Source organism: Lepidochelys kempii, chromosome 5 (genome assembly GCF_965140265.1).
Source record: "Lepidochelys kempii isolate rLepKem1 chromosome 5, rLepKem1.hap2, whole genome shotgun sequence".
Classification (NCBI taxonomy): domain Eukaryota; kingdom Metazoa; phylum Chordata; order Testudines; family Cheloniidae; genus Lepidochelys; species Lepidochelys kempii.
The window spans coordinates 24,910,132-24,930,894 of NC_133260.1; the positions used below are offsets into that span (position 1 = coordinate 24,910,132).

General features: G+C 41.8%; 2 protein-coding genes across 3 annotated transcripts in view; one reads left to right on the forward strand and one right to left on the reverse strand.

Annotated features, from left to right (window-relative positions):
• The window catches only part of RAD1 (RAD1 checkpoint DNA exonuclease), a 52,472-nt gene that overhangs the window by 3,638 nt on the left and 28,071 nt on the right, over positions 1-20,763 (reverse strand). Inside the window, exon 9 of one of the 2 annotated variants that reach the window (XR_012158862.1) lies at positions 17,592-17,624. The exons of the other annotated variant lie outside the window; for it this stretch is intronic. The gene's annotated coding sequence lies outside the window, so the exon portion shown is untranslated. The remainder of the gene's footprint in view (positions 1-17,591; positions 17,625-20,763) is intronic. 2 annotated transcript variants of the gene reach the window in all.
• TTC23L (tetratricopeptide repeat domain 23 like) overlaps positions 4,429-20,763 on the forward strand; it is a 29,028-nt gene continuing 12,693 nt past the window's right edge. The window contains exons 1-6 of the mRNA XM_073343716.1: positions 4,429-4,802; positions 6,217-6,329; positions 6,773-6,962; positions 13,906-14,029; positions 19,117-19,267; positions 20,442-20,567. Of these exons, the coding sequence (XP_073199817.1) occupies positions 6,265-6,329; positions 6,773-6,962; positions 13,906-14,029; positions 19,117-19,267; positions 20,442-20,567 (656 nt within the window). The 5' untranslated portion in view covers positions 4,429-4,802; positions 6,217-6,264. The remainder of the gene's footprint in view (positions 4,803-6,216; positions 6,330-6,772; positions 6,963-13,905; positions 14,030-19,116; positions 19,268-20,441; positions 20,568-20,763) is intronic.

Sequence of the window (20,763 nt, forward strand, 5' to 3'; positions counted from 1 at the left end):
AAATAGCCCCTAGAGGATGCACAAAACCATGTTTTATTTGATGGTGGTATCTGTTTTGTTTTGGTGTGTTCTATCTTATTTCTGCCTATTTCTGCAGGAAGAAATAATGTATTTTACAGGGATGCTAAAGATCTGGTTAGTAATGTTTCTTCAGCGCATTTCAGAGATGCTCTTGCTGACTTGTCTCTGCCATTTTGTTTTCTTGTAACTATCAGTGTCATTAAAGCCTCCCAGATTACCACATTTGGGGATTCTGACACTTGTGCTGGAGCATTGTGTGTCTCTTTTTTCATGCTGCGTTTTGGAGGCCATCTGCAGCAGATGCAATTTGTGATTTTCTGTTTGTATTCTGTATCCCTAACCCATTAGCTTTCCCTTACATCATTCAGTGTTGCTGCTGTTAGGACATGTGGCGCTGATTCTAATCACACTAACACCAGTGGCTCCAGTGAACTGGGATGAGAATATCTGAAGGATGTAAGAATATAAGACCAATGGTCCATCAAGCCCAATATCCTGTCTGTCACGGTGGCCAGTCCCAGAAGTTTCAGAGGAACTGAACAGAACAGAATAATTTTGAGTGATCCATCCCTATCATCCAGTCATAGCTTCTGGCAGTTGAAGATCTAGGGACACTTGGTGCATGGGGTTGTGTTCCTGACCATCTTGGCATATAGCCATGAATTTACCTAATTCTTTTTTGAAAGTCGTTATACTTTTGGCCTTCATAACATCCCCTGGCAACAAATTCCACAGGTTGACTGTGTTGTGTGAAGAAGTACTTCCTTATGTTTGTTTTAAACCTGCTGCCTATTAATTTAATCAGATGGCCCACAGTTATCTTAAGGGGTAAATAAAACCTCCCTGTTCACTTTCTACACACCGTTCATAATTTTATAGACCTCTGTTATATCTTCCCACTTAGTCATCTCTTTTTTAAGATGAACAGTTCCATTCTTTTTTAATCTCTCCTCATATGGAAGCTGTTCTAATAATTTTTGCTGCCCTTCTCTGCACCTCTTCAAATTCTAATATCCTTTTTGAAGGAGGATAACCAGAACTGTGTGCAATATTCAAGTTGTGGATGTACCATGGATTAATATAGTGGCATTATGATATTTACTGTCTTATTATCTATCCCTTTCCTAATGGTTCTTAACTTTCTGATTATCTTTTTTGACTGCTGCTGCAAATTGAGCAGATGTTTTCAGAGAGCTATCCACAATGATTCCGACATCTTTCTTGAGTGATAAAGACTAATTTAGATCCCATCATTTTATATATATAGTTGGGATTATATTTTCCAATGTGCATTACTTTGTACTTCTCACCATTGAATTTCATCTGCCATTTTGTCACCCAGTCATCCTGTTTAGTGAGGTCCCTTTGTAACTCTTCGCAGTCAGCTTTGGACTTAACTGTCATGAGTAATTTTGTATCATCTGCAAATTTTGCCATTTCATTGTTCACCCTCTTTTCCAGAGCATTTATGAAAATGTTGAACAGCACCTGTCCCAGTTCAGATCCTTGGGGGACCCTACTTTTTACATCTCTTCACTGTGAAAACTGACTGTTTATTCCTACACTCTTTCACCAGTCTTTCAACCAGTTACTAATCCACGTCAGGACATTCCCTCTTATCTCCTGACTACTTTGTTTACTTAACAGCCTTTAATGAGGGACCTTGTAAAAGGCTTTCTGAAAGTCCAAGGACACTATGTCAACTGGATCATCCTTGCCCACATGCTTGTGGACTCCCTCAAAGAATTCTAGTAGATTGATGATGTACGATTTCCTTTTACTAAAGCTGTGTTTACTCTTCCCCCAACATAGTATTTGTCTTTGTGCCTGATAATTTTATTCTTTACTATAGTTTCAACTAATTTGCCTGGTATTGAAGTTAGGCTTACTGGCCTGTAATTGCCAGGATTGCCTCTGGAACCTTTTTTAAAAATAGCTGTTATATTAGCTACCCTCTAGTCATCTGGTACAGAGACTGATTTAAGTGATAGGTTACATTCCAGTTAGTAGTTCTGCAATTTCATATTTGAGTTCCTTCAGAACTCTTGGGTGAATGCCATCTGGTCTGGTGATTTTTTTACTGTTACTGTATAATTTATCAATTTGTTCCAAAATCTCTCTTATTGACACCTCAATCTGGGACACTTCCTCAGATCTGTCACCTAAAAAGGATGGCTTAAGTGGGGAATCTCCTTCACATCCTCTGCAGTGAAGACTACTGCAAAGAATTCTTTTAGCTTGTCTGCAACAGCCTTGTCTTCCTTGAGCGTTCCTTTAGCACCTCGATCATCCAGTGGCCCCACTTGATTGTTTGGCAGCCTTCCTGCTTATGATTTTTTTTTTAAATTGTTAGGTTTTTGTATCTTTGGTAGTTACTGTTAATTCTTTTTTTGCCTGCTCAATTATACTTTTTCGAGAGTTTATGCTCCTTACTATTTTTCTCATTTTACTTTCAATTTTTAAAGGATGTCTTTTTGCCTCTAACTGCCTCATTTATGGTGCTGTTTAGCTATGGTGGCATTCCTTCCTGAGATGACATATATACCCAGTCAATATGAAGATATTTTAAATCCCCCATTGTTACTGGGTTTTCTGCCTTTTGTAGCCTCTGTCACCTCCCAGAGCATTTCATGGTCACCATCACCATCTTGGGCATGTGGTCAGTTGTATATTCCTGCTGCTATATTCTTATTATTCAAGCTTGGAATTTTATCCATAGAGACTTTATGGTACAGTTTGGTTCATTTAAAATTTTATGATGATTGACTCTATGCTTGCTTTCACATACAGTGCCACTCCACCACCAACACGACCTACTCTCTCATTCCTAAATATTTTGTATTTTGGTATTACCGTATTCCACTGATTTCCCCCCCGCCCTCCTTATTCTACCAAGTTTCCACAATGCCTATTATATCAATATCCTCATTTAATGCCAGGCACTCTAGTTCACCAATCTTAACATAGACTTCTAGCATTCGTATATAAGCATTTGTACATTTTGTCAATATTCAGTTGCTTGCCTCCATGTGTTATGTTTAAACGAGACTCTTTTAATTTGACTGTCCTCCACTAGCTCCTACCTGTACTTTACCAACTTCTTTCCTATTCTGTTTACTTGGATATAGGTTCCCCTTTAATAAATTCATCCATAAGGTATGTCTCCTCCTGAACCATGTGCTCCTCTCCATCTGTCACCTTTACCCAGCCCTTAGTTTAAAATATCCTTTTTAATTTTCCATGCCAGCAGTCTGTGTCCATTTTGGTTTAAATGGAGCTCCTCCTTTCTCAAAAGGTTCCCCAGTTATTAATAAACCTAAAACCCTCCTCCTTTGTCTCATCCACATATTGAGATCCTGCACTACTTCCTGTCTTTCTGGCCCTGGATATTGAACTGGAAGCATTTCAGAGAATGCAACCCTGAAGGTCCTGAACTTTAACCCCTTACCTTGCAGCTTAAATTTGGCTTCTAGGACATTTCTCCTACCATTTGCTATGTCACTGGTATCTGCATGTACCAAAACCACTGGCTTCTCCCCAGCACGGCAGATAAATCAGTTTCAATGTCTCGTGAGGTCTGCAACCTTTGCTCCCTGCAGGCAATTTAACATGCTGTTCCTCCAGTCTTCACAAACCCAACTATTTTCAGTAATTGAATTCCCCATTACTATTACCTGGCTCTTCCTAATAACTGAGTTTCTTTCCCCAGGAGGAACATGCTGTTTGAGAGGATGCTATAACATCATTTGGAAGGAAGGTCCCAACTATAAGATTGTTTCCTCGTCTGAGACTTTCATCCTCCTCAACAGCACAGAGGCTGTCAGACTGGGGGTGGGATCTCTGTACTGTGTCCCTCAGTTCGGCCACTCTGGTCTCAAGAGCCCATACTATGTCTCTGAGGGCCAGGAGCTGCTTGCACCGAATGCACACACATGCCATTTGCCCACAAGGCAGGTAATAGTACATGCTGCATTCGGTGCAATAAACTGGATAGCCCCCAATCTGCTGCTGGACTTCTGCCTGCATTCTCTTTTTACTCTTGCAGGGCTTTTTGCATGGGTCAAGGGGTGAAGTTTACAGTATGTGTGTTAAGTCTATCTGCCTTTCACATTCCTTCACGCGCCTTCCCGTTTGCTAGCTCCTCTGGTGCTTTAGGAGCTGACTTTTTAAACTCTTGTTCTCCCTGGGTTAGCCCACCCCCTGTCAAAGGCTGCTAATGTGGGTTAGGGAATCAAAGGATAGCAGGCTAGAGCCCCCTTAGTAAGCTCTCGGCCTAGCCCAGCAGGCCCCGTGGCTCAGCGCACAGCCCCAAAACAGGCCACACTATAATCTTTAATCAGGCAAACACACAACGGACAGACCATCCGTGACCATGTGCGTGAGCCACGCAGTCTGTTTTTACCCAGCCAAGGAGTGGAGAGGGCTGGGGAGCCAGGAATGGCGCTGGGCCCTTGATTCTGGTAAAACTTGCTCTGAGCTGGGAATGCGAACGGTCACCAAGGCTACAGCCTGGGGCCTGTGTTCTGTCACCAAGGCAACCGCGTGGGGGTGGGGCCTGTCAGAAAAGCCTCTGTTGTGGCCTCCCCAGGGTAAAGGAGCTGGGGAAGGAGCCTGTTCATTTACTTATTGGAAATGTAACTAAAAGAACCTGCCTGGGACTGACTGAGCCTTTCCTGGAGGAAGCAGCAGACCAAACCAGCCTGTCAGCTGAGAGCAGCGCCCAGGCCTTGCTCCGTTGTGGGACAGCTCTTCTTGGCCGTCATCCCCAGTGCAGTGAGCAGGTACCGCCCTGGATTTCTACCTTCTGCTGCTCTGCTGTGCTCCACGAGCTGTCTCTGCTTACAGCGTGAGAGCAGTGACTATTGATTACACCCCTGGCTGGGGGGTGGGAGCAGGAAGCCCCCTTCAGACCCCCCCGTTCTCGGGGCTGAGGTGACTGGCGTATCAGAATGTAAAATACAGAGGTGGGGGGATAGACTGCGGCGTTGGGAAGTGGTTGGACCCTGAGAGCCAGGGAGCGCCTGTAATTCAGGGCAGCGGCAGAGATGTGAGTGCAAAATGGCTCAACTTAAGTCCCTGTGTGTTTGTTGAATTCCCTTGGTTCCTCCCTCAATCCCCACAAATAAATCACTGTGCTACACTGACAGTTATTTCATTTTGGGGGCCCACGCCATACCCGGCATCACTGTGCTGGCTTGGCAACTCGCAAGCCACTGTAATCTCTGCGCCTGGCATCAACGGAGGACTAGGAGACTCTTCACTTGGACCATAATTAGCCCCTCTATCAGCCTGTGACCAGGGGGCTAGGAAATGTGCTACCCAACCCTGACTTCCTCTTCTGGGATTGGAGGTGAAGCTGGCAACTCAAAAAACAACTTTTCACTTGTTCTTCCTCACTCCTATCTGTAGCAAAGGCCTTTGTGGGTCCAAATGCACCCCAGGAAATTGTAAAGATCTGCTCCAGGCAGCCCTTTACAAATGTTTTCAGACTTAACCTAACCGCTGTAGAGTTCAGGTGAGAGACAACACCCAGGTGACAAGGATATAAAGAAATTCCAGTGTTCTGTATGACTGTTGAGGTCAACTGTGTACTCAGCCCTGGATGGCCCAGAATATCAACTCAGAAATGAACTATTCAATTCAATTTTGATTTAGTTAAATATCACTTGTCAGCAAATTAAACACTTCTAGATAGACTGTGTGTACACTTTGGAAATTCTAGCATTTGGGGTTGTTTTTCTTAATTTTACTTTCTGATGGATATTCTCATTGTAATGCATAATCTCTCCCCTGAACTCAGATGATACAGTATTATTATTAAATAGACATAGCTCATCTTATACTTAGGTTGGAAGCTCTTTGTGGCCAGGGGACCTGTCGTCTTGTTCTGTTTGTCCAGCACCTAGCACAGTGAGTGATGAGGTACTACTGCAATACAAATAAAAATATTATTTACGCTTTATTTGCATTGCAGTAGAACCAGGGCTCCACTGTGCTAAGCACTGTGCAAACATATAATGAAGAGATGAGAGAACAGATGGATACAACCACTAGAGGAAGTATGAGGTAACAGTGAGACAGTTTTGATCAGCACATTGATAACTCTGAGAGAGATAGGTTAACTGATCATTGGATGTTCTGTTCCAGTTTATTTTTTGAAAAAATACATTTATCATTCATGTTACTTCTGAACAGTTTTAGGCATAGTCATTTCGGACCTCCATAGTATTTCTTGGTAAGAAGATGTTGCAAGATAGCCCGATATATATCCCTACAGATTCAAGCCATAGTGCTGTGGACTCTCACTTGTAAGTTATTAAACTTTTCTTTTTAAAGGGTGATCTTTATTTTACTGTCTGCCCCTTATCTATAAGTCTTCACCTTTCCCCCCTTCCCCACTGTAGTAACCATTCTCTTTGTTTTATTGGGTTATAAGTTAAGAGGGAGCTTTTATCATATTGATCATTCTATATGGGTTTTCTTGTAAATTTATTGTAAAGCTCTTTTCCAAGAGGGAAAAGAAGGGTTTTGTAAATAAAAATAATCTCCCATCAGACAGAAAAGTGTTTAAAAAAAAAAAATCTTATAGCCAGGTTATAGGCTGTAGCCTAATTGGTAAAGTAACACTGCTGTTATGGTTATATTTTTAAGCATTATTCCCAGTTTTATGTTTAAATGCAGTGTCACAACTAACAGATGAATCTGAAATAAACATCATCAGTAATACAACCTTATAATATATTATGATCAGGTCCCAGGAAATCAGCACCACTGTCTCTGAACATCTGGATGAGTCAAACAATGAGAGCACAGCAAGAGATAGTGAAGGAGAAGAAAAGAAAACGAGGGAAAAGGCACTGCCTATGGACTGTGCTCCAGCACCATATGAGAAATTAGAACAAGCACAGAAGATGGCAGAAAAGTTCATTAAAGAAAAAGAGGTAACAGGAATTGGACCTGGCCCTTTTGCTTATGTTGCTTTTTAAAAATCCTCTGTTTATTCATTTCTGTTTGAAACTCCTCAGCATTATCACCAACAGTGTGAGAGTGGAAGCAGTGAGGTTACTTGGAAAAGTGTCAGATTGATAGTACTGAGAACTGAAATTCTATAATGATTTATCGGTGTAAAAGGATAGCTGGCCTCATGTGGTTAATGCACAAGACTGGGACTCGAGATCTGGGGTCAATTCCAAACACTGCCACAAACTCTTTGTGGCCTTGGGAAAGTCACTTCATCTCACTTAATCTCAGTTCCCTGTCAGTGAAGTGGGAATAATAAGACTGCCTTTGTCTGTCTTGTCTATTTAGATTGTAAACTCTTTGGGTAGCGATTATCTCATGTGTGTTCAGTACATAGCACAATGCAGCCTTGGCATCAGCTGCAGTCTCTAAGTCTAGATCCTCAAAGGTACTGTACTTAGGCACCCAATGCTGATTGATTTCAGGCTCAGGTGCTACTGTAATACAAATAATAAATAACATAACAGGTGACTGGAAGCAGTAGTTCCAGCTTCCTTGTGTGTTACAGCCCTGACTATGAGGGAAGGATAACAATAGTTAAGGTTAGTCTTCGGCTCTTGGTCAAGACTGCACAAACTAGTAGCACGAGTGGCAAACTGTGACTGTACTACCACAATAGGCACTCTGTCTGGTAGGAAGTGGATTGAATGACTCCTTGATTTCACATAGGCTACCTATAAGTCAGGGGAGGGTAGTGATTTTGGGTGACTGTCAGTTTAGGCTGACTCAAGCCAATAACCATGAGGTCAGAGGTTCTCTCCCTGTTACAAATACTTGTGTCATGCAGCCCGCAGTGAAGTTATTTCTTCTGTAGGAAGTGAAGTATCTCAAGGCCACGTTTAACAGATCACAAGGTCCCACTGCATAATTTTTAAATGACCCATACAAAGGGGTAGTAGGTTTGCTGTTCAGCTGTTGCATTACTTTATTTTAATTGCAGTAAAGCTGATGTTTCGATCATCTTTTTCCCAAGTAGGGAATTTCTGTTGTAGGAAGCAGCCAAGTCATACAGTTCCTAGCAGGAAAGATTCAAAGAATTAGCAAGCATTTTTGGGAACCCAAATATAGATGTTGAGCCTAATAATAGCAGTGGTGGGATGTTCATCATCAATCATGATGTTTCTGATAACTCTCAACAACCCTGGATATTAATAGTCGCATGGTATTTGCAATCTTGAAAAATCTTTTTAGCCTGCTACTGAGGCTCCTTCCCACCAGCTTTGCCTGTGCAAAGATCTCCTCATCGGCTCCCTCTCATTGCAGCTCCTCCACATGCCCATTCCTTATGCCGAGACCACCACCACCAGCCTGTTTCCAATAAAAGGAATTCCTTTACTCGCTCTTTCTCACTGTGAGTGGGAGCTCTGTTGGAGGAGAAGGCATTTGTAGAGGCTGGTAGGGGCAGTGTACTGGGAGAGAAGCTGAGCCCTGATTGGGGGTGGGGCTTCTTGATTAGAGGTCCTATAAAGGTAGCCAACCACTCAGGCAGCGGCACAGGAGCCAGCAAACAGAGCTGTAAAGAGGGGAGTTTGAGTGGGAGTTTGCAAGGGGAGTTTGAGGTGAAGACTAGGAGAACCAGGCAGAGGAACAGACAGGCTAGTGAAGGGAGTGCGTGGTGTTCTGGCAGTGTTGTGGTGCTCATTGAGGGTTTGTTTTGCTGTGGATGGTGGTGTTTTGGTTTGGTTTGTGTTTCCCGGACTAACAGGACTGAGATGGGAAGGCTATGACAGATACAGGGGCAGCAGTGATAGCGACCCAAGCAGTTGAAGACACAATGAAGATGACTGGATATAGAAGCTGCGGCATGTACATGATCCTGGAGGGGGTACCTGAAAAGAGTTTTGTCTGCATGAAGTGCCACCTGATAGAGCTGATGGAAGAAAAGATCCGAGGATTGGAGATGCAGGTGGAAACTCTGGTTGAGTTTAGAAGGGGGTTTGGACAGATATGGAGCAAAGGCATGAGGAGGCTCAAGGGAAAAACTCAGGCTTGCAGATGGAAGCAGGACCAAAGAATTCTGAGGGGAGACTGCTGGGTGAGGAAAGTGGACAGTGGAAGCATGTGACTAAGAGAACCAGGCAGAAGAAAAGACGGGCTAGTGAACGAGAAATAGAGCTCAGGAACAGGTTTTCAGAGTTGGAAAATGAAGAAGGGGCACAGCAGGTGGTCACTGAAGGTGAGAGGGCAAGGAAGAAGAGAAGAGCAGCTAGTCCTATAGGAAGAGGGGAAGTCATTGGAGATAACACCAAATATGAGCCCCAGCAGGATACAGGATGGGTTGCAGAGGATTGCAAGGGAGAATAGGAATCGAGAGGACTTGCAGCCAGAGGGAACAGGATAGACCGGAGAATCGCACCTTCACCAGGAAAAGGCAGATCTATATGATTGGGGACTCCTTACTGAGAAGACTAGACAGGCCTGTAACAAGAGCTGATCCAAAGAACAGAAGGGTGTGCTGATTGCCAGGTGCTAAGATACGGGATGTGAACCTGAGGCTGAAGAGGATCCTAACGGGAGCGGGAAAGAATCCTTGTCCTTCATGTGGGAACAAATGATACAACTAGATTCTCGCTGGAACGTATCAAGGGAGACTATGACAGACTGGGGGAAGACACTTAAGGAAATCGAGGCTCAAATGATCTTCAGTGGGATTCTACCTGCTCCTAGAGAAGGGCAACAAAGGTGTGACAAGATTATGATGATCAACAGATGACTCAGGCAGTGGTGCTATAAGGAGGGCTTTGGGATGTATGGCCACTGGAAGGCATTCATGGACAGAGGACTGTTCTCTTGGGATGGACTTCACCTGAATAGGGAGGGGGATGGAGGCTGGCACAACTGATTTACGAGAGCTTTAAATTAGGAATTTGGGGGAGGTGGTTGGGAGATGTCCAGATAATCTCCACCCCGGATTTTAACATTGAGAGGGAAGAAAACAAAGTAAGAAAGGATACAGCCATGGGTAGGAGAATGGAGATAAGGAGGAAGGGTAGTGTAGATACCAGTCTAATAGGTGATACTGGTGGTAGAATGTCTGTGCCTAATAGGGTAAAGAATGTGAGTGAAGCCAAACAGCAAAAATTAAGATGTTTGTACATCAATGCGAGGAGCCTAGGTAACAAAATGGAGGAACTAGAGTTACTGGAGCAGGACATGAAACCAGATATTGTAGGGATAACAGAAACATGGTGGAATAGTAGTCATGACTGGAGTACAGGTATTGAAGGGTATGTGCTGTTTAGGAAAGACAGAAATAAAGGCAAAGGTGGTGGAGTAGCATTGTATATCAATGATGAGGTAGACTGTAAAGAAATAAGAAGTGATGGAATGGATAAGACAGTCTGTCTGGGTAAAAATCACATTGGGGAAGAAAGCTACTAGAGCCTCCCCTGGGATAGTGCTTGGGGTGTGCTATAGACCAGCGGGGTCTGATTTGGATATGGATAGAGACCTCTTTAATGTTTTTAATGAAGTAAATACTAATGGGAATTGTGTGATCATGGGAGACTTTAACTTCCAAGATATATACTGGAGGACAAGTGCTAATAATAACAATAGGGCTCAGATTTTCCTGGATACGATAGCTGATGGATTCCTTCACCAAGCCGTTGCTGAACTAACAAGATGGGATGCCATTTTAGATTTGGTTTTGGTGAATAGTGAAGACCTTGTAGAAGAAATGGTTGTAGGGGACAACCTTGATTCGAGTGATCATGAGCAAATTCAGTTCAAACTAAATGGAAGGATAAATTAAAAAAGATCTGTGACTAACTTTAAAAAAATTAAGGAAATTAGTTAGGGAAGTGGATTGGACTGAAGAACTTGTGAATCTAAAGGTGGAGAGGCCTGGAATTACTTCAAGTCAAAGTTGCAAAAACTATCAGAAGCCTGCATCCCAAGAAAGGGGAAAAAATTCATAGGCAGGAGTTGTAGACCAAGTTGGATGAGCAAGCATCTCAGAGACGTGATTAAGAAAGAGCAGAAAACCTACAAGGAGTGGAAGATGAGAGGGATCGGCAAGGAAAGCTACCTTATTGAGGTCAGAACATGTAGGGATAAAGTGAGAAAGACCAAAAGCCATGTAGAGTTGAACTTTGCAAAGGGAATTAAAACCCATAGTAAAAGGTTCTATAACCATATAAATTAGAAAACAAAGAAAGAAGTGGGACCGCTAAATACTGAGGATGGAGTAGAGGTTAAGGATAATCTAGGCATCGCCCAATATCTAAAAAATACTTTGCCTCAGTCTTTAATGAAGCTAATGAGGAGCTTAGGGATAATGGCAGGATGACAAATGGGAATGAGGATATGGAGGTAGATATTACCACATCCGAGGTAGAAGCCAAACTCGAAAAGCTTAATGGGACTAAATCGGGGAGCCCAGATAATCTTCATCCAAGAATATTAAAGGAACTGGCACATGAAATTGCAAGCCCATTAGCAAGACTTTTTAATCAATCTGTAAACTCAGGGGTTGTACCGTATGACTGGAGAATTGCTAACATAGTTCCTATTTTTAAGAAAGGTAAAAAAAGTGATCCAGGTAACTACAGGCCTGTTAGTTTGACATCTGTCGTATGCAAGGTCTTGGAAAATTTTTGAAGGAGAAAGTAGTTAAGGACATTGAGGTCAACGGTAATTGGGACAAAATACAACATGGTTTTACAAAAGGTAGATTATGACAAACCAACCTGATCTCCTTCTTTGAGAAGGTAACAGATTTTTTAGACAAAGGAAACGCAGTGGATCTAATTTACCTCTACTTCAGTAAGGCGTTTGATACGGTTCCACAAGGGGAATTATTAGTTAAATTGCAAAAGATGGGGATCAATATGAAAATTGAAAGGTGGATAAGGAACTGGTTAAAGGGGAGACTAGTGGAGTTCCTCAGGGATTGGTTTTGGTACCAATTTTATTTAATCTTTTTATTACTGACCTTGGCACAAAAAGCGGGAATGTGCTAGTAAAGTTTGTGGATGACACAAAGCTGTGAGGTATTGCCAATACAGAGAAGGACCGGGATATCCTACAGGAAGATCTGGATGACCTTATAAACTGGAGTAATAGTAATAGGATGAAATCTAATAGTGAAAAGTGCAAGGTCATGCATTTAGGGATTAATAACAAGAATTTTTGTTATAAGCTGGGGACTCAGTTGGAAGTAACAGAGGAGGAGAAGGACCTCGGAGTATTGGTTGATCACAGGATGACTATGAGCCGCCAATGTGATGTGGCCATGAAAAAAAGCTAATGTGGTCTTGGGATGCATCAGGCGAGGTATTTCCAGTAGAGATAAGGAGGTGTTAGTACCATTATACAAGGCACTGGTGAGACCACATCTGGAATACTGTGTGCAGTTCTGGTCTCCCATGTTTAAGAATGATTAATTCAAACTGGAACAGGTACACAGAAGGGCTACTAAGATGATCGAAGGAATGGAAAACCTGTCTTATGAAAGGAGACTCAAAGAGCTTGGCTTGTTTAGCCTAACCAAAAGAAAGCTGAGGGGAGATATGATTGCTCTCTATAAATATATCAGAGGGATAAATACTAGGGAGGGAGAGGAATTATTTAAGCTCAGTACCAACTTGGACACAAGAACAAATGGATATAAACTGGCTATCAGAAAGTTTAGACTTGAAATTAGATGAAGGTTTCTAACCATCAGAGGAGTGAAGTTCTGAAACAGCCTTCCAAGGGGAGCAGTGGGGGCAAAAGACATATCTGGCTTCAAGACTAAGCTTGATAAGTTTATGGATGGGGATGGTATGATGGGATAGCCTAATTGTAGCAATTAATTTGACTATTAGGAGTAAATATGCCCAATGGCCTCTGATGGGATGTTAGAGGGGGTGGGATCTGAGTTACTACAGAGAACTGTTTCCTGGGTGTCTGGCTGGTGAGCCTTGCCCACATGCTCAGGGTTTAGCTGATCGCCATATTTGGGGTCGGGAAGGAATTTTCCTCCAGGGCAGATTGGCAGAGACGCTGGGGTTTTTCGCCTTCTTTTGCAATGTGGGGCACAGGTCACTTCCTGGAGGATTCCCTGCACCCTGAAGTCTTTAAACCATGATTTCAGGACTTCAGTAGTTCAGACATTGGTTAGAAGTTTGTTACAGGAGTGGGTGGGTGAGATTCTGTGGCCTGCGTTGTGCAGGAGGTCAGACTAGACGATCATAATGGTCCTTTCTGACTTTAAAGTCTATGATCCTTTCCCAGGGAGTCCCCCATTGGCTTCCTCCTGCACCTCGAATCTCTGTGCAGACAGACAATGGCAAAGCTTCGGTAGCTACAAATATTCATATTTGTACCTTGAGGAGTCTCAAAAACAGCCCTGTTAAAGGTTCTGAGCTAGAGTCCGTGCTGCATCTCCTGCCAGAAGCAGTGGGACTCAGGTGGAGGAAACATACATAGGTGGCTTTATGCCATCTTTGCACTGCCCAGATTCTGGGCTTCTGCAGGGGCTGAAATGGCTCTTTTGTGGAAAGTAGTACAGCCCTTGGGGATGCTCTAAGTTAGAGCAGCCAGGCCTGGAATCCCAGTGGCTCTGAGCGTTACGATCACTCTCCCTCCTGCCTTCAGCCCCGGCCTTTCCTCCTAATATGGGCAACGCAGGGCTACTTATTTCAACCCTATGCTGGGGAAATTCTCCCTCACCTGTTAATGCTCTGGAGATGGGGGCAAATCTGACCCTACAATTATAAAACAGACTGATTCAGAGCTGTGATATTCTAGTAACAAATGCACAGAGAACACATAATTTTATTCTAACCAATATGTAGACACTTCTCCACCTCGCTTGGAGAAAACTCTGGGGGCAGGATGCTTACACAAAAATAATTTCTACTCTATTTTGTTCTTCAGGTATATAAAGCCAACAGGGAACTTATTAGATGTGTGGCTCTTACTAGAATTATTTATGGAGACTGTCACTGGCAACTGGCACAAGCATTCGCCAACCTGGCTCACAGCTATTTAATACTTCAAGGTAAAAATCTAATTTCAATTGTCCCACATCAAAAACTTGGAAGATAGTGAAACTGGCTTCACTACTTTGATCCTGCAAATATTTATGCCTGTCCCATAATGGGACTACTGGATGAGTAAAGTTACTTACATGCATGTGTGTCTGCAGGACTGCTCCATTAATAATGAAAGCACATGTTATGGTAGGATTCACCGGATGGTGATATTACACAGAATTTTACAAGTTCTTTTTACCGTGTAAGCAAGTTTTTATTTGCTGTGATGCAAGAAATGCTGTGATGGTGTTACTTTTGTTATGAAGTTGGCCTTGGAGAGAATCTCTGGCAGATAACAGAGTTTACAGTCTGCTTTATTTTCTATATTTGGAAAAAATTCTAGAGACAAAGTAACGTCCTGGGAACGCCTGTCTGAGTCTTCTGGAAGAAGAGATTGCCTGGGTGCTGTTTGTAGCGTTCTCTTTTCCAGGACTGATGTATATGTGTAATAAAGCAAGTTATATCTAGGAGATACCCAGAATATGCATCACTGATTTCTCCTTCAGTGCGAAGCTGACCTGCAAGGCCTGCGACATCTGCTACTACTAGACAGGGGCAATGGTGGTGTCAGAAGCAGAATTCTAGTATCAGTAGAAGGGTCCATGCACATTTTCACCTCAGAGTGCATAATAGTTCATTTTTTCCCCAATACTAGAGATCAGTGAGCTAAATTCATCCCTGATGTAAGTTTATTGGAGCCAAAGCTGAGTCAGTGATTTGATGTGAGATGAATGGACCCAGACCAGAGCACATTATTCTGCTGCCGATTAACAGAGGGCTAAACCGATGATTGGAGAGTTTGAGCATTTATTCCCCATGAAGTGCTGGCCAATTTGTTTAGAATTCTTCACCTTGGCCTCAGTTTTCCTCAGGTGGTTAACATACATGCAAGATCTATCTAGGGTTACTCCGAGATAGACTGGTTGGGAATCTGTGTTTCAAGCAATGTCCATTGAGAGCAAGATTCAGTTCTTGGTCTGCTCTGGTTTCGTAAAGATGGAACACACTGGAAACTGTCTTGGTCACACTTATTGTAAATGCCACTGACTACAGTATTCAGCCATCTTTATCAAATCAGCATGTAGGGTGTCTTCAAGTTCTTGGAATGATGCTTGGATGCCTAAGCAAATGTCATCTGTGTATATGAAACTGCAGGACTGGGTGTATGTAAGGTCATTTATGTACAGGTTGAAAAGCATCGGTACCAGCACAGAGCCTTGGGGTAGACCATTGGTTTGTCTTTTCCACACAATAGCTCTGACTCCTATGTACACTCAGAAACATCTGTTGCAGAGGACAAGGTCAATGACATTGACTACCCATGCTGGGAGTGCTCGTGATAATTTGACTAAAAGTCCCATGTGCCAGACTGTGTGATATGCTGGTCCAGCAATATGGCTCCCGTCTTCAGGTTTTTCTGAAAACTGTTTTCAATTAATTTTTTCAAAGCGAGCACTTGATTGTAGGTGCTCTGACCTCTCCGAAAGCCTGCTTGCTTAACGCTGATTGACTCCATTTCTGGGAAGATCCGCTGAAGAATGAGATGCTCCAGGACCTTGAATGGCACAGACAACAGAGATATTAGTCAATAGCTTGCAACATTATGTGGCTCTTTCCCCAGTTTCAGGAGAGCAACGACTTCTGACTTTCGCCATGTCTTCAGAAGTTGCTTTTCACTGACCTCTCATGTGAAGAACTGCACCAACCACTGGTGAGCCTGAGTCCCAAGATACTTCAAGAACTCTGGCGATATGTTGTTATAGTCAGCAGCAGGGCTGTTCCTAATGTTACTCAGAATATTGTTGAACCTGATGGCTGTGAGTAACTCTGTGTTACCAAGTGTTGTTTCTCTGATGGAACTGACACCATTTGTCATGGACTTGTTGTCTTACATGCGTCTAATTTGGGGCCTTTGACACATTCAGGAGACGGCTGGCACTTGATTTGGCATGACTGGTCGGCAGTTTTGGGTTGGTGGTTGCTGAGCTCCACCAAGACAACAAATCAAATTCCAGCACTTCCGGCTTGAGTGGGGCATCTAGATTCTGAGGTGTCCTTTCCCATTGTGCCCATCCAGTAGCATCTATTAACTCAATGAGGTGATCAGCAATATGTGGATCACCAGAGGATTTGCACTGAGTAGTTTAGCATATTCAGCATCAAGGCATGGCGTATAGACTGGACGGTGGCCACTAAGTAGGGATGTGCATGTGGCTTTGAAGATGGTTCCTCAGAATCAACTAAAAGCTTCGCTATTAGTAGGATGGAAACCTACTGTATTAGTAGGACGGACACTGAGTTTCAAAACAAGGTTTGAGAGTTAACTTCAGCTCTTTGGTAGGAAATAATGATAGGCACCTTCCAGAAGAAGAACTGAAATCATGTTGTGTCCGTATGTTGTGTCGTCTTGTCTACTCCATGAGCTGGCAATCGCAATGATTACAAATAAAGGGGAATAGAAAAACAGGGACACAAAATCATTTTAAAAATGGAAGTGGAGCTACATTCCTCATTTCATAATTTCACCTTCTAAAGTTAACTATGAAATAAGAGAAAATGTTCATACTCCATAATGCTCATTGAGTTGCAAGCCTAAAACACAGTTCCTAATAGGAATTTTATGGATTAAATGATTGTGTACTTCAACTTATTTTTCTACTAACTCTGTTACTCACAAAAAATGTTCGATTTATAAAACAAGTTTTCAACTATTTTTTATGCATATCAGATTAAAAAATCTAGCTCTTGGAAGACCTCAGCAATTTCAACCAGTGCTTTCCTGGTTTCATATGCATTCCTGGATTGCATCAAGATATTTCTGCCTGGGGAATGGAACTATGTTAACATATACGTTAAGAGTGAGAGAATAATTGCAGTGACCTATAGAAATTTGCAAGCTGGAGAAATGCTGCCATCTACCTTTAGTTTGAATTAAAAAATGAACCAGTGTATTCCCTGGGCACAGATCTCTAAAGGACAGTCAGCATTAATATGCTCTGAGTGCTATTGATGTTAAAAAATACAAGAAATGGTGCTTGTATCAAAACTGAGTAAATTCTTTGAGTTTCATAATCACAGAATCCTAAATGTCCTAGGACAATTTCAGAAAATTAGATATCCTTGCTCTCAGACAGATCCCCTTATGTATTTGCTTACATCCTCTTTATCAGTGTCTAAGGGATGTAACTCATGCCAGGAAGACGGAAGACAGTGTAAATTAAAGTAGGAAATAAATGTGGATAGTCCACTGAAACCTCTGTTCAATGTGCAATGCTTGTCAAAAAAGGAAACAAAATGTATTAAGAATGGCATACAAAACAATACTAAAAATATTGTAATGCTGATTATAGCTAAAAATATACTATAGCTCAAACAGGAGTTATAGACTTGATAAAGAAATATTGGGTGAGATTCCTTGGTCTGAGTTGTGTAGGAGGTCAAACTAGATTATCATGATGGTCCCTTCTAACTTTAAAAATCTATAAATCCATAATTCCAATATTATATAAATCAATGATATGCCCTCACCTGGAATACTGTGTTCAGTACTGGTCACCCCATCTGAAAAAGGAGATAATAGAAATAGAAGTAGTTCCTTCTCCGAAAACCAAAACTAGGGGACATTTAATGAAATTGAAAGGCAACAAAATTTAAACTGATGCAAGAAAACACTTTTTACATAACATAATTAAGCTGTGGAACTCATTGCCACCCGATATAATAGAAGGCAAGAGTTTAGTGGGACTCAAAAAAAGGATTAGATATTTGTATGGATAATGAGACTGTCCCCAATTACACTACCGTTAACTTTTAAAATAATCTTTGTACAGTCATAAGCCAGCCACTAATTGATCGAGGTTAGGAAGAAACTTCTCCTATTTCCAGGTTGATTCATAATTGTTTACTTTAGAGGTTTTAATCTTTCTCTAAAGCAGCTGATATGGTCCTAGATGAACCACTGGTCTGACCCAGGATAGGAATTCTTCTATTTCTATGTTTCTATGCATTGCCTGTATAAAGCACTATGACCCAGATTTTTAAAGGTATTTAGGCATTGCTGAGCTCAGCATTGCAATGATTAACTCATTTAGGAGCCTAGATCTAATTTTCAAAAGGGATTTAGGAGCCAATGTCACACTGAGCACAGCAACATGTAAATATCTTTAAAAACCTGGGCCTATGTATGCTCGCTATAGAGATAAGTAGTCAAAAGAAAAGTCTGTGAAGGAATAGGGAAAAACATCTTGCAATGGATCTATTTTATCCTGGTTACTCTCCTTTGCTGGTGGTGAAAAAGAAGATATGTGGAAAGAGAAAATTGGTGGCAAAGATCCCTGAAATGGGATTATGGTCAACTGTTTCCAGCTCAGCTGAGGATTTGCTTTTGGGTATATTGATATGTTTTCTCAGACTTGAATATGGCACTTATAAACCACAGTCCCACAGAAATGGAATCTGGAAACTGCTATATGCAAATACTATACTCAAACCTACTCTGCTTTCCTGGCTGCTGCATAATTTTTATATATAACAGGCAGTTGTTTTCTGCCTGAAGGTCCTGCACCCATCCCAAGGGGAGGGAAGGTGGGGCTGTGCTGGTTTGGACATACCTGTCTTCATTGTATGGTGCGTGGGAAGAGGGATGCATTAGGACTAAAGATTAAACAGAAGCTTACTCTCTTAAAAGGTGTTTCACCTGGGGAATGTTGTACCATCTGTGACTCTGCTGGGTCCCTTCATCTGCCTGTTTTTCCTACATGTAACATCGTCATCTGCATAATTGTTCTGAAGGCTATTGATTATATCTGTTAAATATCTTTAAGGGATTATTTTCCCCCCTGAAATTCTCCTAATTGTTTTCCTATACATCTGGTATGAAATCCTGGACCTCATAAAGTTAATGGCACAGCTTCCTTTTGGCTTTAGTAGAGCTAGAGTTTCATCCTTGTCTAAACTGAATCTCTTCAGAGAATCTCATAGTTCAGGTCTTATTTTCAGTTTGAAGTTGCTGATGATGTTTTTGTTAGCAAGCTCATTCATTGTCTTCTCCTAGGTCTTCCTGCACAGGCCATAGAGCATGCTGAATCAGCCAAACGTATCATGCTGACAGGGATTCGTACGCCTCCAGAGGACAAAAGAGAAATATTAGGAACTCTTGTGACTATCTACTATACCTTGGGCATAGCACATCTGGCACAAAATAAATATCCTTACATCTGACAATACTACTTTATTATTAAAATGCCTAATACAGAATGTTTATTAAATATATAATAATCATTAGTACTTATCATATAGTGTTTTTCCTCTCCCAAGTGCTCCATACAATAACTAATTAATCAAGTGGTAGAACATACCTGTGAGATAGGTGGGCAAGTGTTCTTATTTCAGGGGGGGAAATCAAGGCCAAAGAGGTTAAATGACTTTCTTGAGACTACAGAGGGGGTTGATATCAGAGCCAAGCTTGGAACTAGAAATATGGCACATTTTTAACAGTCAGGGTGATTAACCATTGGAACAAACTACCACAAGAGGTGATGGATTCTCTCTCACTTGAAGTCTTCAAATTGAGAGTGGATGTCTTTCTGAAAGATAGGTTTCAGCCAAACACAAGTTATTGGGCTCAATATAGGAGTAACTGGATGAAATTCTGTGTCCAGTGCTATACAGGAGGTCATACTAGATTTTTTTTTTTAATGGTCCATTCTGGCCTTAAAAAATCTGATAACTGGCTCCCAGTTCTGCACATCCACTACACACTTTTACCCACCAATCTTATTTTGTTGTTACATGTTAGGGCTGTGCTCAGTTCCTGATAATTTTATTTCTCTTTGAAGCTTTGTTCCAGAAAGTTATATAAATTAGGATTTCTACAGTGGTGAAATTTCACTGGAAGGCTTCACCAAGCCAAAAATCCTACATGAAGCCCAGATGAAAAGTCAATGCAAAGAATTTTAAACCATTTCCTGCTTCCCCACCTTCCCTCATATTCAAGCTCTCTCTAAACCCTGTCATCTTGTCTTGTTCATTCTCTCTTTAATTGTAAATGCTTCAGGATGGAATATGGCCAGCCCCTATGTTTTGGAGAACACCATCTACATTTGCAGATCTTTCTAAGTGAAGACAGCAATGGATTTTTATGAATAATGTAATTTACTACGTCCTGTAACTGAGAGTTCCCATCCGCACTCAAAGCTACCTATAATTGAGTGTCAGGATATCCAAAACAATATGCTTCAGAATGGTATTGATTATATTGCAAAGACAGTTCTGGAAGCTAACACCTGCACAACTTGTTCTTTTCTGGTTAGTTTCTACCTACATGGTTTTCTTTGTTTACTAGCATGTATTTTTGGTGGTTTTCCTTGACCGTTCCACTGGCAAAGAATCCTATCTCAGTCTGCGGAAGGCAGAGAGACTCATGGAAGAACTTCAAGAACTGGATGGGAGAGTGATCATGGGATTAAAAATATCTGAGAAAGATTTAGTCATTGCATTGGGCAGGTAAACACAAACAAAATGAATGCCATGTGTGTGAGCACGTGCTTGGGCTTTTTACCTTACTATTTCTTTTGTAACAGAAAATGGATTAGTACAAGGGTAAAAGACTTCTCTGGGAGTTTTGTGTGTGCAAGGAAAACAGGATGAGGGCCTCTGAGCCTGTCTCATGCATCCACTGATATGGACAATAGTCTTTTTA